The sequence below is a fragment of the Leuresthes tenuis genome, unplaced genomic scaffold, assembly GCF_036924035.1.
Source record: "Leuresthes tenuis unplaced genomic scaffold, fLeuTen1.0.hap1 SCAF_23, whole genome shotgun sequence".
Taxonomy (NCBI): domain Eukaryota; kingdom Metazoa; phylum Chordata; class Actinopteri; order Atheriniformes; family Atherinopsidae; genus Leuresthes; species Leuresthes tenuis.
Window position 1 is genome coordinate 10,633,942 of NW_027325377.1, and position 16,088 is coordinate 10,650,029.

Sequence of the window (16,088 nt, forward strand, 5' to 3'; positions counted from 1 at the left end):
ATAATTACAATAATAATGGAATGGTTTTAGACATATAAGGTTTCCACCCAACTGCAAATACTTTCTGATCTAAAAGTGGAATCAATGTTCATTACTCCAAAAAAGCCAAAAACATTCTACTTCGGCAATTGTCGCTTTATTTCTCAGAATTTGATAAGTACAATGAACATACACATGTCCCAAATATGAGTGACGGATGAGGAACACATGTTCAACTTGGCCTTGTCTGCCAGATGCATGCGTTTTGTAAAAATGGAATGAATTGACGTTTGCATAACAAAGCTAATTTTAGCCTGAAGTTAGCAGGCCATTTGCTCCAGGAGTATGTGTAAAACTAATTAATTATAAGCTTACTATGAAATTTATCACAAGCCGATTGTTGAGTAGCATTGTATGTATACGATAAAATCCTTGTGGCAGGTGCCGTTTAAGGTTGGTCGTATTTTTTCCACCTAGTTTGTGGCCACATTTGCCACCGTTTCCCATCACAATATACTCTGTTTTATTATCTGCTGGGTTATATTCAAAATACACCCATATGTCATCTCTACGTTTGCGTTTGCCAAGGTTGACAGTTTCTATGAGTTCATTGAAAAGCAGGTAACTGAACACGTGTCACCGGATCATATTATCAACATAGACAAGGTCTGTTCCTGGTCTTGGATTTTGTGAAATAAATTTATAAATAAATGCAACTTCTAGTCCGGTGCGACTTATAAATGTTATTTTCCTTTTCATGACGCATTTTTTTGACTGATGCGACTTATACTCCAGAGCAATTTATTGATCCAGAAAATATGGTAATTCTTTCATATCGTTGAGTATGACCCAAAATGGCATACAGTAAAATACCTCCCCTGCAAGCAGCATGAGGGAAATATGTCTTACGTAGCATATTATGTTATTGTATGTTATGTATTCAATCACTCACATGAAACAGTCACATGACAGGTGTGATTCATTGTTTTTATACTTGTGAGTAATGTTTAGTGTAGACATTTAACACTTTTGTCATTTTTTGGTTGGGTATCGGCAATAGCTTTACTTGATGAGAGTTAGAAATCAAAACTATTTGGCACGGGTTGGAAAACAATTATAGTTATAGATAAAATAAGTTTTGTTTGTGATGCAACTGTTACTTTAATGGGCACCATTTGTACATGCAGCTGCTCACACGACCACAAGGCATGGAATGAATTCATGGGCTACTAACCATTGTAAGTGCTAATGGTTTATTTTCATTTAATTGCTAATTACTGTTCCAATTAATTGGATGATTATTTTGTTACAAATTCAGGAAACAGTATCAGAACTCAAACTGGCACTGTCAAAATGTTTCCAAACTTACACATAGGAGAGAGTTTTAAAATGTACATAGTTAAAAAGGAGCTAAAGTAGCTAATTAAATTACATCTTAGAATTTATTCATGAGTTTGTTTCCTTGAATATATAGCAAATATATTCTTTGCATTATTGCATTTGTGTTATTGAACATAGCAAGGACTTCTTGGATGTCAACTTCTGTCAACATCTTAATTTCCTCTTTCTCTCAGTTAACCTCTGCTATGCATCATTAATAATGCAATAGGGTTTAGATGACTTGCACATGTGAGTTTTATACCAGAGCATATGTTTGAAACAAGTCATTTGACAAAATTGTTTGAAATGGCTATAACAATGTGGTGAGTCCGCACAAGATTGATATTTACAATAAAAAAAGACAGATATGGAAGATCATAGCATTTTTGTACTGTTTCTTCAGCCCTGCCTACTTCCATTACAACCTACGAGACATGTCAGACCTATGAGCGACCCATTGCATTCACCTCTAGATCCCGCAAGCTTTGGATCCAGTTCAAGTCCAATGAGGGCAACAGCGGCAAAGGCTTCCAAGTTCCTTATGTCACTTATGATGGTGAGTTTAGCACAGTTTAGACACGGAATGATGATTCAGCACAGGGTGCCACAAAAACAGTACACCCTTTTTCAATTCTGATATTTTATGAATAAATATTAGAGAGATATTAGATATAAAATCAGATATCTATAAACGTTGATGAACAGCAACATATGACGTGTTACACCATGTATTTTACAAAATCTTGAAATTCAAAAGCAGTTTGAGAAAAATTAAGTAGTACTGCTTACAAATAAATTAAGAGGGTAAGCAGCACCAAGGTGCAGCTAATCAATTGTTTGATCATCAGCAAGTATGACCACCTCTTTAAAAGTAATTGCTACCAATTCATTTTGGAAGATCAATTTCCAATCACTCTCAAGTTCAACCTTTTACACTGAGAATTCACGAGTGGAAGACAATTGCCAATCTTTCCAGGAGTGAATGTGAAAGTATGGCTTATTTGAAACGGTTGCCAAGAAAGAGCTCTGTCTCTCTAAAAAGAACATAGCATGATTAGAAAAGTCACATCTGAATAAACGATATGACTATGTCCAGAGAGCAAAGAGTACATTTTGGGTCATAATGCACTGTGCCATGTTTTGCAAAATTCAAACACAGCATATAAACCTAAAGACATTATACTGTCAAGTACAGTGGCAGAGGGGTGATGATTTTGGCTTGTTTTGCCACTACAGAACCAGTAAGTTGCAGTCTTTGAGTCTCTGTATATCCAAGCACTCTAGAACTAAGTAAGAGAATATCTTTCTGACAAATCTGGACAACAGATAAACAAGGCGAAGAACTCCAGCAATTCTACAACAGAATGGCAGAGAAAGGAAAGAGTGGCAAATTGTTGTGGCGATGATAAAGACCCACTGAATTGATTTTCTGATGGGACCTTAAGAGGGCTGTTCATAAGCAAAAACTACAAAACTATTTAATCAATGAATGCAACATTCGTCAAAACGTTATCAGTCTCCACAAAAATGGGAGACTGATAACATAGAAAAAAAGTTTTTTTTCAAGTTTTTTGCTGCGAAATGTGGTTTTACAAACCTGTGAGTCATGTGGTGAACTTTGTTTTTCACACACTATTTTTGGTTTGTTTTTGTTGAAAAATGTGTCTAATATGTCATTGGATGTTGTTCATCTTAGATTTTCTTTTACTAGATTTAAGTTCTGGTAAGGACCAGATAATTGCTTTTACTGTGACTATGATTTTTTAAACCTTTCGAAAGAGGGTTGAATCTATTTTGACATTACTGTAAACTTTTTAATCATTACTTTTTTAGATTTGAGTCTACCTTTACTCAGCACATATTTACCCCATTTATTTAACCCTGTTGTGTTGTAGAGGACTACCAGCAGCTTATTGAGGACATAGTGCGAGATGGTAGGCTTTATGCCTCTGAGAACCACCAGGAGATACTGAAGGTATCAGATTATGCATTACAATATTTGCTCTGCATTCATACGGAGCAGAAACACAAATATAAAAGCCGGAAATATACTCTCCTCATATAATTGGTGCAAAGCTGTGATATTCTTTTGCTTTATGTCCTCCTCATAGGACAAGAAACTGATAAAAGCCCTGTTTGACGTACTTGCCCATCCCCAGAACTACTTCAGGTACACAGCAGCGGAGTCCAAAGAGATGTTCCCTCGCTCCTTCATCAAGTTGCTTCGCTCCAAAGTAACAAGATTCCTACGTCCATACAAATAGATGGGGAACCTTCACCCTCCTGTTAAAGACCCCATCATTCTATGTCATTCCAAATCCGGGAACCTAAATGTAACCCAAAAACCTTTATCTTTCTCTCCAGACATAAAATAATTCACCCTTACTATGGCTAAAAATCTTCATGTCATGCATTTGTCCTTGATCAAGTTTGTCACATGCTGCCTTTCAACATCTTTGACTTAACTTAAAATGCATATTTAATATTTCCCCTCAAGTGATTGTAGCTTTACATATGCATGTTTTGATCAATATAGGTTTCTTAAGGCCAGTATCAATATTTTTTTTGTTGTTGCAGGAATTGTCTTTGGAATATAGCAGAAATTTCCATCAGAATCTTTTTCCATCTTTGAGGGAGTTGTGCCCTTCAATATATCACTGTAAAAATAACTATTTCAAATAATGCACTATGGATTGAAAGCATGTTATGACTCATAAATGCATTTTTTTAAAGACTAGCATTGCCCTAAGTAAACAAAGTCTTTGTGCAACCACCTCTAAAGTTCCATCTTTTAGCAGTTGATTCTTATACACCTATGAATGGAGCCAAGTGTTTCGCTGTTTTGAAAATAGTCCAACTACAGACTTCACTTCTTAGGCCCCTAATATGACCTCTGTGGAGTTTGATTATATTGAATAACCAGCCACTGGCTGCACTTTGATATTTAGATGACATACATTAGAGCAGTGTTGCGCACCTCATCCATATTTGACAAAATGTGTATATCTAAAAGGTTGCATATATAATTGCAATTGAGCAGTTGTATAGCGCCCAAAAGTTGTCTTGATCAAACATCCTACAAAATAGCCTTTTTCCTTGAGATGCTATCAGAAAGTAGTATTTCTTGTATTGAATAACAGAGCAGTTTGAGCAAACCAGTATTGTTCAAATACTGTATTGTATTGTATTCTTATTGATCCTGTTCTGCTTACTTGTGTACTTGTTTTCTCTCAGCCATTTCCCACATTTCTGCACTCTACCTCCCATTTGCTGTACCTTTGTTCATTTTATTTTGCCCTCTATGTTGTGTTATTTTGTAATATTTATACTGAACATGTCTGACTTGCAGTGGCCCATGTCACACGTTTTCATAGTTACAATGTATAAGCAATTGTGTGATGATTGATGTGAAAAGATAAATAGACCCACACAGAATACACTTTACCATAAACTGTATTTCTTCGTTGGTGCTCTTGAGGATTTTAACATGTAAAATGAGTTGAAAGAAATCATGTACATGTAAACCATTGCGTCAGTCAGTGTTTTATCCATTGAAGCACAAGAAACGGTTACATGGGCTAAATCACAAGGTCTACAGCGTAATTTTTTATTTTCTTTAATAGAAAAAATATGAGAGAAACTACCTGCAAGTAACAAATTGTTACTTTAGAATGAAATGTTTGAAATTTAACTAATATTTGGAAATTGCACTTGAACTTTATATTTTGAACTGTGGGGGGAAAAATATCTTAGTTTTATTTTTGTTTCCGTTTTTGTGTTAATTCAAAATGTGCCACATGTGGTGGTGATAAGAAAAAATATGGCTATCTCTTGTTATTACTCCCTCTCTTTAGTTCATTGTAACCCTAAAGTGTCACAGCTACAGTAACTTAAACCTTAAACAGAAACTACATGGTAAACTAAAGCACACAGATAAATCTGTGTTAAAATTGGATAAGTCAGTCTTGCCACCACTTCTACACTTGACGTACATTTTCACTGCCCAGTCCTATTTCATCTTCAAAGCATGTTCCATAGCTGCCAGAGAGAAGGAGCATAATGGTTTCATAATAGCTTCTTGTATGATGGCATTAGATGTATAGTACAGTATAAGTTTCCAATACACTCAGATGCACTTTCTTTCCATTAAATAGGAAGTATACTCTGTAGACTATGTGTTTCTTTTATAACCTTACTAAATGTGTGTATGTCATTCCCACTGATACTAATATGTCCATGAAATATCATCTAATGTACTCAATATCTGCACTATGAGACTGGAAATGACAAATGTGTACTGTGTGACTGGAGTGCTGGTCTGAAGGTGAATGTAGTGACAGGGACATTATCAGGATTAGAGACATATGCTATCTGTTTGTCTGCAGCAGTTTCAATCATTAATCAGTGATTTTCTTGTGTGTAATACTAAGACTTTATGATCCTCTAAAAATACATATGTAATATCCCTTATTTGTGCTCAAGCCTCTTTAAAATTAAATTTCTTACTAGTGTCAGTAAAGAAAAGAAATAACCTATTGTCAATGTTGTCCAAAGAGGATTAGACCTAACACAGCTCATCAGATTAAATAAACATCACTGATGCTTTTACAAGATTTTGCCCTTAAGAAATCCCATTTATCGCTGAACATTTTTCAAAGCAAAGGTTTTTTAATTTCCTACCAGGGAGCCATTCATTAACTGTCTTGAACAATTTATTTGTAGATTGTTACTATTTAGTTTAAACAGTATTTCTGAGTGCTTAACTGTCATAGAATCATTGTTGTCATTGTGGGGTATGTCATTTGCTAACAACCATTTTCAAAGTCATTATGTGACCTCTCCTGGTCGATGATTCATTTAATCAGTTTTAGCCGTATATATAGTACAATGTCATGCAGGACGCAAATACCAGACTGAACTATTTATTTAAAGAACAATGTGATGCAGCATGCCACAAATAATCTCTGTCACCACAAACCCTCCAGTTGAGCCAAAAGAAATTCAAAGCATTTGAATTTAGTCAATACAATTTCATAAATAGAAAATTGGGTAGGTAATGTGACTCTGAGCTGCCATATCTATGAAGCACACAGCTTGGAAATACTGAAATTGTGAAAAAAATAATTTCAGACAAATTTAGATATCAGTGTTAGCCTTGCATGCAAGCCCTTGAAAATATCAAGTGATAAAATTGTTTCACTACTTTCTATTCTGTAGCCATATTTGAGATTGTAAAATTATCTTCATAAATGTTCAGAGAACAAATGCAGATTGGGCATCCGTGGTTTCCATCTTTGTGATGAGAATAATTTTAGGTGATCAAAAGCTATTGAATTGACTTTGGAATGACACTTTTTTGTGGACACTTTTGTGTCCAAAGTCAAGGAAAATAGTTCAGGTTCAACTACCTTTGTGCATTTCCCACCCAGCAATTAACTGTCAAATCTCTGCAATGAGCAGAGTTGGGGTTTAGTGGTGTCCACTAATCACAAGGTTGGTGGATTCATCCCGATCCATCACACTCTGAAGTGTCCTTGGGCAAGATATTAAACCCTGCATTGCCCCAATTAGTTAATTTATGTCTGATTGTTTGTATGATAGTGATTTGTGCTTTATATATAAAATCATTGTGGGAATGATGGAATATGATGTTTACAGTAAAGCGCTTTGAATGGTTCTGATCTTGCTATGGTAACAATATCCCTCTCTACTCAAACTCTGGTTTGCATCTCTTTTCTAGGGTACAAACTCCATAATTGTGTACCAGGTACACTGTACCTGGTCTGGCTGTTTTGCTTGTACCAGATGACTCAAATTCCTACACTGTGCCCATGTCTTCAAACTTTTATTTTTGTTTGTTTTAGGTCCAAGAACACCATAATACAGGTTATGAAATAAATAGAATTTTTCTGCAAGTTCCTTTACATAGTGCACTGAAATTGAGTCACTGACGAGATGGTAGGAAATCAATCAAAGAGCTAGTGCTTTGGAAAACAGGTTGTGGTTATGTGAATTTTTTTAAAGTTAATGGGTTGAAATTGGAAAAACCTTAATTATGGCCCTGCACAAAAAAGGAGCTTTTTGTTTATGGCCTTGATCATGGCTTTAATTTCCAAATAAAGAATTGTATACAAAATTGTAAACAAAAAGACTCCTCTAAGAAATGTAACCCACAAACATAATCTAAATTGTCATCAAATTCAGTGCTTATTTGCTTGTTATTCTGTCATTTCCTAAAAAGATAATTTTATTGTTTTTAGTTCCAGGCTTCCACTGTTCCAGGCTAGGTTGCATGCCTACTATTTTAGGATAGGCACTGTCTGATATGAGTTATAAATAAAAACTATATAAATTTCTTCTTTAAATGTACACTTGACTGCTTTTTAACCCTGAGAATGTATACTATCGTCACTTGGTGTGTGCATGTGTTGTGGTGAGAGTTTTAAAAGAATGTTTGCTGTAACTTTGATAGCGTGAGTGTGAGGGAGCAGTAAGATTTTGTGCTTGGAGCTTGTGATGGAAATGAAAAGTGTGCGTGCGTGTACTTTATTATATTTGGTTGTATCCAAAGAGAGAAACTGTAACACAGCTTTATGCCATTATCTGGTCCATGAAACTCCAGTACTGAACAAATTAAATAAACAGTAGCAGAAACCAACTCAAGTTGTCTCTATTGTGATTTCATTTGAAATCTTTTGTGAAAACTGGCTCTGAAAATAACTCTTTGCATCTCTTAGAATTCCTCAATTATTCCTATATATGCTGTTAAAGAGACCCAGTCATAAGTGTGCTTCCACAAACTTTAGCTAAAATGTATATATACTGGTATTATATTCATGCAAAACAATCTTTGCAGCACATCTAATTACTATATCAGAAACACTCATCATATTTCACACACTGTTTAACACTTTGTATCTGATTTAATTACAAATGAGAGGAAACTTCTGCTTTTATCTTCAAACCTTTATCATTTTTTTGCAGAAGTTGGTAGGTTCTGTAGTGGAACAATTTAAACAGTAAGCATTTTGAAATAATTGGATTGTTACATGGTGAATTTGAAATATTTAATCAGAGCCCAAGTCAAAGTGAATAACTTTTAAAAAATGATAAATAGTAATTGATATTTTTTAGTGTTACATTATCTAACTACCATTTTTTTCAAAATTATTGAAGGTCATTAAGATGTGACTATCTGATTACGTGCATTAGGATGCATCCCACGAAATGCTCAAATAAGAATTAGCAATACTGATCATTTATTAAATGTTTGACAAGAGCACATACACTCCCTTACTAAAGTATTTAAAAAGAGAGGCCAATTCTTTTATTTTTGCTGTAGACTGAAAACATATGGATTTGACATCAAAAGATGAATATGCGACAAGAGATCAACATTTCAACTTTTATTTCCAGGTTTTTCAACTTGATCTGATACACAACTTAGAAAATAGCGTTATTAATAATGGAACACCAGATTTTTAGGTCAATCCTTTGCTTGAAATAACTGCATTAAGATATCACCAAACTTTTGCTACGTCTTTCATGATGCTTTTCTAGACTTTCACTGCAGCCTCTTTCAATTGTTGTTTGTTTTGGGGGGTTACTCCCTTCAGTGCCCTCTTTAGCGGGTAAAATGCATGCTCTATAGGGTTTAAGTCTGGAGATTGACTTGGCCAGTTTAAAACCTTCCACTTCTTACCCCTGAGTAACTCCTTTGTTTTTGAGTCATTATCTTGCTGCATGTTTAAGGGTTTCCTGGTCAGAAATTATTTCTTTAAATTGGCAGACAAAATGTTTCTGTAGACTTCTGAGTTCAGATTGCTGCTGACACTTTCTCCATAACAGAAGCTTTTTTAATCTAAATGTTTGAATCTTCAAGTTGCAAGATATCATGTCTTGTGGGCTTCTCAATGACTTGTCGTAGTTGATTTTTTTTCTCTCTTTTGAAGATGCTTTTGTTTCTATCAAAAGCTCAGCAGGAAACATGCTATGTTCAAGCGGTGAAGTCTGATAACTTAACAAAGCCAGAAACTGGTCTGAGATTCTGTCTTTTTCTTTCTTGAGTAGCTATTTAACAATGTGAACTCCTTTACCAGCTTTACCATTTGACTGAGCATAGAGAGGGCTTGAAGTCACATGTTGAAAGTCATACTCAGTAGCAAAGCTCTGGAACTCTTTGCAGATGTAACATGGTCCACTGTCACTGTAGATAGTTTTAGGGATTCCATGTCTTGTAAAGACTGATTTCATGTGTGAGATCACACGGGTTCCAGGCATGCTTGAGAGTGCTACATCTAGATAATTTGAAAGATAATTGATCACCTACTGGTGATCAATTATCTTTCTGTCTCTTTTGGCTGTTTTGCTTGATGCTTCAGACATATCAGTATTGATCCCTGGTCAAGGGATCAGTAAGCTAATCTTGCACCTTTAACAGTTTTCTGGTTACTTAGCATTTGATTCTTAAGTACATTTTGTGTTTCCTCAGATTTGGTGGCCTTCCATTGACATTCACATTTTTTATGGCGCTTTATGGCTCAAATGTGATTATTGATCATTGATTGATTATTGGTATTATTAGATTTTTGTTTCCTGGTTTTAAATGGAGTGATTTGGTCAAGGATAGAAAGATAATGTTCATTATACAATTGCAATAATGCCTCTGATCTGAGCAGTGGTTCAAAGTCGGTTAAGGATGTAGATTTTTTTTTTCCCTTGTCCTCGGCCAATCCACAGCCTCTGTGGGGAATCCAGTCTTAGAACCACCAGGAGCTGTAATCTGTAAGCAGACAAGCAGAGAAAAAAACAAACAAACACAAACAAAACAAAAAAAGCACAAGTAGTAGCAGAAAACTATTCTGAACTGCTTGTTCTCCCAGCCAAATTAACCATACACCACAACATCTGCATCCAAACTGAATCCCTATCTCTCCGTCAAAGTTAGCAAGAAACATGGGTGTCATGATTGATGACCAGCTGACCTTTAAAGATCATGTTGCCTCTGACGCTCGATTGTGCCACTTCGCATTGTTAAACATAAGACAGATCAGGTCGTACCTTACCCAACATGCCACCCAGTTCCTGGTGCAGTCTGTGGTCATCTTCTACCTAGACTAATGCAACGCTGCCACGTTCTATGTTTTGATTATTCTTGTTTTGAGGTTCTTTGTTATGTTTTCGGGTTCTTATGTTTCTAGGTTTCTTGTCATGTTTTTCCCCTGTCACTTAGCTTCACTCAAGTCACCTATTTTCTGTTCCACAGCTGCACCTCATCACGAATCACCTCCCCACAGTATTTAGTTTCCAGATTCAGTCACAGTCATCGTGAAATCCTCCCGTCACTTAACCTCTCATGCCACGTTTATTCATGTCACAGTTTCGTAAGGTTTTGCCTCATAGTCTTGTCTCGTTTTCATAGTTTTGTTTATTATTAATCCACAGTCTTGTTTTGTTTTCCATAGTTAAGCATTTTTTATATCCGGCTCAGCCGCATTTTTTGTTCTTCTCCCTTGTTCTTGGAATAAACCTTGTTTACTTTGAAAGTCTGCATCTGGATCCTCCCTTCCTACACCAACGATTCTGACAAATGCTCTCCTAACTGGTCTCCCAGCCTGTGCTGTGAAATCTCTGCAGATGGTCCAGAACACGGCGGTGCCTCTGGTCTTTAATCATCCTAAAAGAGCACATGTCACCCTCTGTTTGTCGAGCTCATCTGGATCCCCTTAACTACCCGCATCAATTTCGGGCTTCGCATCAAATTTAGACACAGATGATAGCTTACAAAATGCTTAATGGAATGGCTTTTATCTACTTGAATGCTCTTGCTAAGGCTTATGTCATGACTCGGTCACTTCGATCGTCAAAGAATTATCATCTAGCAGTGCCTACACCACACTTAAGACAATCCAGACTCTTTCCATGTGTTGTTCCACGATGGTGGAATGACCTACCAAGTGCTACAAGAACAGGGGCGTCCCTAAATATCTTCAAGAAACTCTTGAAGAACCAGCTCTTCAGAGAGCATCTCCTGCCCTAGCTCTTACCCTGTACTTCTCTACCCCCTCTACTGCACTTTTTCTTTCTGTACTTCCCTCAATGCCTGCACTCTATCTGTACACTGTCACCCCTGTCTGACAGAGTCTGACTAGTGGTTACCTTCTATGTAGCTTATTGTTAGCTTTGATGTTAGCTATAATGTTATATCCTCATTTTTAAGTCACTTTGGATAAAAGCTTCTGTTAAATGCATAAATATAAACATATTTTTCAAGAGAAATTTGGAGATGTATTAATCTAGTAACTTTAACCAAGTAGAGGACGAAATTTACTTTGGGCTGGACCATCATTTTTATAGTGGTAACTCTCACAATGAGTTAAATGGGTAAAGGAGACTATCCACTACTACTGTCTTTAAAAGCAGAACATAATTTAACTTTGTTAGGTTGGAAAGCCTAAGGGAAACGTTTACACCTAAATATCTAATATTTCTTGACTGTTTATACATTTGGCAGACACTTTTATCCAAAATGTCTTACACTGGTGGGGTGAGGGGGTCTTGCCTAAGGACCCCTACTGGTGGTAGTATTTTTCATGCAGGGCATTTGAACCCAGGTCACCCACATTAAAAATGGCAATCATACCACTACACTATCCAGACCAGTTGATAAAGTAGTCAGAAATTGAATAGAACTTATCTATGAGTGCAGTTGTGTCTGATAACGTTATCTGTGAGTTCTGGTGTAAGAGTAATCATCAACATAAAGGCTATGTTCAACATGTTCAACATTTTTGGATTGAATGCCTTTAATATCTATATTTTATCTGATAGCAGCTGCTAAAGGTTCGATAAAAATACCAAAAAGTGAGGGGGTAAGTGGACAACCGTGTCTCATGCCCCTCTGTAGACTGAAGCTTGGAGAGGTTAGATAATTTGTCCTGACTCATGCGTTTGGGGAGCTATATAATATTCTTATCCTGTTAATGGAGGATTACCCAAATTTACTTAAAGTTGTGAAGAAAACTTTCTAGTTGACCATTGTGTTTTCCAAGTCGTTACTGGTAGAATAGTCTGTGAGATTAATTAGCCTGAGTGCGTCAGTGGAAGAATGCCCACCCTTTATAAAACCTGTTTTGTCAAGATATATTATGAAGGGGTTATCTTTTTCTAATCTTTTGGATATGGTTTTGCTAATTATTTTGAGGTCGACATAGTTTATGTTTGGTTGTAATCTGACATTCTGATATTTGTGTGATATCATTTTGTAAAATGTAGGTGCCTCTTCATAGAATTCTGCTAGAAAACCATCTGGACCTTGGGCTTTTTTTACTGGGTATATATTGAAGGGCTTTAATCTTTTCCAATCGAGAATTCTCCACCCATTCTAGTGCTGTTTTAATTGTCATCTATTCTACTGTATAAACAGACAAATCTGAATTTCTTCTCTTTACTGAAATATATAAATCTGAAATACTGAATCTTAAACTTGTTTTCCTTGTGTTGGGATGCTTAGAGCCATCTGACAATACTGGAATTTATTTGTGACATATTGTTGTAACCTATCTTCCACCAATACAGCAATATTTCCAACCTGTTCAAAGATTCATTTCCAAAAAGGAAATATCAACGTCCAGTGAAGGAAACCACCATGGGGGTGTTATTGTTAATGGTACTGTTGAACATTATATTTTCTGGGCTAAATCTATTTCCCTTTCTAATCTCTCACTTCCCAATACAAAACATTCCTGTCTTTCCCTTTCTTTCTCCCAACATGGAAGAAGCACCTTTTTTGCTAGATGTTGTTCAGAATCACCTTGAAGATTTGCCCAATAGTTCATCATTAACTCTTTCTGTCTAAGATACAGTGACATTTCACTCATCTCTTCCTTAGGAGGTAAAATAGAATCATCTGATATGAATGTGATTGTGTCATTGTTGTTTTCTAAAAAACAGTTTATTCTAGGTTTGATTTATGACATCAGTGAAAAATGAACTTCTACCATTATAACACAATCACTGTGTGTTAATGAATCTATCTGGAAGCAGCCTGTAACTGGTTTGACAGTGGCAGTCTCAACTAATAAGAGTGTTCACAGCCTGTTTTTAATATTATTTTTAATTGCTCAGATGCGCTGATGGTGTCTAATAATCAAGTTTGACAGGCATATCAGATATTTCCTACATGATTTCCATGGCAGCAGCATCTGGAGACAAACATTTCTTTGCCAGATGTTAAGATTACTCTCCCATCACTATCTGCTTTCCTCCATCAGTCACTCTGCAGAGAGTTAATTTGATATGAAGTGATAGAGACAGAGTATGAATTGAGATTAATGTGATTGTTTAGTCTTCTTACAGATTAATGTAGTCATTTACATAACTGGCATTGTATTCTATTCATTTTACATTACAATTAATCACTTCTGGAGTGATGCCTGAAGAAGCGGATATACTCTCATTGTCAGCACCAATTGCCATTATGAAAATGACATAAATCTGGAAATATTCAAATTCTACAATAACTACTGATCAACAGACTCTTAAATCCCGCAACTATATTACTGTTTAATGTTGAGTAAACTGCTCCATATTCCTTAATCTCTCCTCTCGTGAAAACTTTGCAACTATATGAGCAAGCCTTTAACCTTGTAAGTAGTCTCTTTGTGAGTGGTCTCACAACTGTAGCCAATTAACAGAGGTCATTTATTTTTTTGAATACAGCTTTTAGGAACAGTTTGCTTAATCCTTTCTCTAAATTTCAATCCCAACATAACTGAAAGGCCATATTTTGTTGCACTGTTTTTTCTGGAAAACAAATTGGGGTTAGAATCTCCAGGTAACTCTCCAGGACAAGACCTAACTAACCAATCCAATAAAGGCAACTAACACTATGTAGTCAAAGGGAGAAAAGACAAGATCATGCTTTTGCAATCCTAGAAAAAAGCAGTTTGAAACACAAAACTGAATGTGATGCGCACTTGAGGCGATTTTGAGTTAGATATATGCAATACCTACTCAAAAATAAGTGGTGTTCTTTTAAATTCACTACATCATTGCCCTAAATATATTATAACACAGGATTGGTGAACACTTTTTCATTTGGAGGCAAACAGGTAAATAGATACTACTTTGTCTTCACGAGAGAAAGACAGACATAGGATCATACGGTGTCCAGATTATAAATTTTTGAATAATGACACATTTTTCCATTTTAAGCTCTGTGCATCGGTTTATCATGCAAAGCACAAAATTGGGGATGAATGAAATAAACAAATGGACTGAACCTGCGCCACAAAAGTATGTTTACTTATAATTGCATTGCAATTTATAATTATAATATAATTATAATTTATAATTATAAATGCTTTTATGAATATGTTGGGGTATGGGAGCATTTTAAACTTGCGCACATGTAATTTCATTATTTTATCATTTCAGTTTAGATTTTCTGATCCACTCTCAAATTTGTCCACTGGATGGCATAATCCCGTCAACCCATGACTCAAACAACTTCCTCCTTAACTGTGAGGGTGCAAGTATTTCCTCTCCAGATCAGTCTGTATGTTTAGCTCATTACCAGCCAGAATCCCTTGTAATTACCTGTGGATGAACATCATGAGAACCAGCCATGTGGTGCATTACTTTGATCTGACAGTTTTCATGTTAACTTATCTACGGCATCTCACTTAACATTTATTTTAATCTGATTTCTATTTATTTGTACTCTAAGCAATTGGCTACTGAATCAAATTACTCATTCTAGCTTAATTTTTAGTGTTCAGTATATGATGATCAAGTTTCCACAGTTGTTTACCCACTGGTAAACAACACATTTATTAAACTAAAACAGTCATAGAAGTTGTTTCTTAATACCGATATAGCTTATAACGCTGTCACGTAAAGTACAACCCCGAAAAGTGTCAGAAGGGAAATACGAGTCATATGGCTGTTTCTACAATAGAGCAGATGTCATTCTCAAATCTTCTGTTTAACAAACCAAAAAAATTTTATTGAGACAGAAAGATGGATGATTGGGTGAGGCTAAGCGCTATGTATTTGTGTGACATAATTGAGACCAACGTATCATCAACAGAGTGACAACACTTTTGTCTCTTCCTGGTTGCACTTGGCCCACAACTTTACATGGTTAGGGTTAGAAAACAATTACTGTTAGGGCTAAAAAGAAAAGAAAAATGTTATTTTAACACAACCATCATAACCATCATTGTCATAGAGAATGTGAAGTTGACTTCATGGTTTGTTTTTATACACCATATCATATTGTATTTACTCTCTAAAGCTGTCTGAATTCCAACTTTGGGAAAGTGATTCTTTGAACCTTTGAACAGTGGGATCAGCCTCTAAACTCATATTTAAGTCAATTTCTAATCCATCCATTTTCTATACCCGCTTAATTTGTCAGTCGGGTCGCAGGGGGCCTGTAGCCTATCCCAGTCATCGGGTGAAACACCCAGGATAGGTCACCAGTCCATCGCAGGGCCACACAGAGACAAACGAGACAAACAACCATGCACGCTCACAATCACTCCTAGGGACAATTTTAGGGTCACCAATTCACCTAACATGCATGTTTTGGACGGTGGGAGGAAGCCGGAGTATCCGGAGAGAACCCACGCATACAGGGGGAGAACTGTCAGTTACCAGGGGACTCAGGACACAGACGCAGGGTCTTTTTGGATTCCAAGAGGGTTTTATTTTCAACAAAGCAC

The 16,088-nt window shown here is 36.1% G+C and overlaps 1 protein-coding gene across 3 annotated transcripts in view; it reads left to right on the plus strand.

Moving 5' to 3' along the window:
* scube1 (signal peptide, CUB domain, EGF-like 1) overlaps positions 1-8,017 on the plus strand; it is a 170,209-nt gene extending 162,192 nt beyond the window's left edge. For all 3 annotated transcript variants that reach the window (XM_072377527.1, XM_072377528.1, XM_072377529.1), the window contains 3 exons: positions 1,763-1,915; positions 3,255-3,334; positions 3,471-8,017. In XM_072377527.1, the coding sequence (XP_072233628.1) occupies positions 1,763-1,915; positions 3,255-3,334; positions 3,471-3,623 (386 nt within the window). In that variant the 3' untranslated portion in view covers positions 3,624-8,017. The remainder of the gene's footprint in view (positions 1-1,762; positions 1,916-3,254; positions 3,335-3,470) is intronic.
* Positions 8,018-16,088: the final 8,071 nt, after the last annotated feature.